The 1,586-nt window shown below is 42.6% G+C and overlaps 1 protein-coding gene across 2 annotated transcripts; it reads left to right on the top strand.

The window, feature by feature from the left end:
* Positions 1-902: 902 nt before the first annotated feature.
* Positions 903-1,304, top strand: RB195_002771 (uncharacterized protein; the record flags this gene model as incomplete). Of its 2 annotated transcripts, none has more annotated exons than XM_064200172.1 (1): positions 903-1,304. In XM_064200172.1, the coding sequence occupies one exon, from the start codon at positions 903-905 to the stop codon at positions 1,302-1,304; it is 402 nt and encodes a 133-aa protein (XP_064056053.1). The 2 variants fall into 2 exon arrangements, with proteins under 2 accessions (XP_064056053.1, XP_064056054.1); XM_064200173.1 differs by having other exon boundaries at positions 1,092-1,304.
* Between the last annotated feature and the right edge of the window lie 282 nt (positions 1,305-1,586).

Raw genomic sequence — 1,586 nt, 5'->3', positions numbered from 1 at the left:
TTCTCTCCTATTATTTCTTATTGATCGGTGAAGGTGACCGGAGCGAACACCAAAAAAGCCTGAAGTCCGTCTTTAGCTTCAGTTCAGGCCGGTAATAACATAGTTGGTGTCTCCTCGCTGTCTTGCTGCCGTGCGGCTGCCTTTGCCTTTGCTCTGGTTAGTTTTTTCACATGCCTTCGCCTTAAGTTATTTCCTCTAGTTTTTATTCCTATTTCGTGGACTACTTTTCTTAACGTTCGCTGCCTCCTCTTTCGCTCGGGTCTGAATTCTCTTTTGTTCTTCCTATCCAGGTTGTTTCAACTTCTCAAGTTTAATTCCCAAATCTCGATCGATTAATCGCGCTGCCATATTGCCTCCTGCCCTCTGTTGGCAATCCTTTGTGATCTTCGATATCTTGACGCAATGACGATTGACGTAAACATTTCGCTCTTACAATCTAAAAGCTGCCTCTATTGGTTCACAGACTGTGGACAATATGCTTTCTGATTCCGTCGAAAGCCAAATTGTGAACGACTTTAATCAACTTTCAGTGCAGCACTTGATCGCCCTCATTGAGGAACTTAACCAGGATCCTGTAATTGATACTATGCTCTAATCCCTGACAAAAAAAATACCGATTGAGTTTGCTGAACGTACTGGGGCGGACATTCACACGCACACTTTAATTATTAGTGATATTAATGAAGCCGATAAAGTGTCATATCCCTCAAAACATCAACTTGGTGTTGAAAACAGAGTATCAGATTTTATCGTGTTATGTATCAGGGATTTTCGAAATTTATCCCACTACGATTGCCTGAACTGTCCAACTCTCGATATCCAAAACACATACCATCCCTTCCAGAACAGAAAATTTTTATTCATGAAATTTAGGCATCTCTTGTCCAATATCTATTGCAAAAATGTCTGCTCTGATCTCGATTACCACTCAAATAAGTTCATTGCAAACTACGAATGTCAACTGCTCAAAAGAGCATGTTCAAGACTTTTCTTTTCCTACGTTAACAACAACCTCAAGGCAACATACATATTTCTTCGTGATTCTGACAGAGTTAAAGCCTTCGGTGAGTATTTCGGCAGTGTCTTTTCCAATGCGAAAGTTGGAATGGGACGACATGGGAGTGAAGGTTGATGGTCGGCAGCTACACCATTTGCGCTTTGCTGATGACATCGTACTGGTAACACCTAGCATCAGCCAAGCGGAACGAATGCTGACCGAATTCGACGAAACATGTGGATGTATCGGTCTTCAGCTGAATCTACAAAGGCGATGTTCATGCGGAACGGATAGTGTTCGGCTTTGAGGATGTGCTGGACGACAGCATCTTTTGCAATGCATGGGAATCTTTGGCCATATAAGTGCGGGTTATGTAGCTCGTACGTTCTCAATGCGTACACTCGAACCCCTGATTGTGTTCAGTTGAAGCAGGGCCACCACGTGCAGGTAGCAAGGAGACTCGTATAGGCGGCCCCAATCAGAAGTAATGGCATCCAATTATTAAGGGATACGGTGCAGATTCTCGACTTGAGAGTTAACATTGGAGGGAACAAAATCTAAATTTTTGTTATTTAAATGTTAATCGGTG

The sequence above is a fragment of the Necator americanus genome, chromosome IV (assembly GCF_031761385.1).
Source record: "Necator americanus strain Aroian chromosome IV, whole genome shotgun sequence".
Taxonomy (NCBI): Eukaryota; Metazoa; Nematoda; class Chromadorea; order Rhabditida; family Ancylostomatidae; genus Necator; species Necator americanus.
Note: the sequence above shows the minus strand (reverse complement) of the source record. Positions and strands in the feature narration are given on the sequence as shown.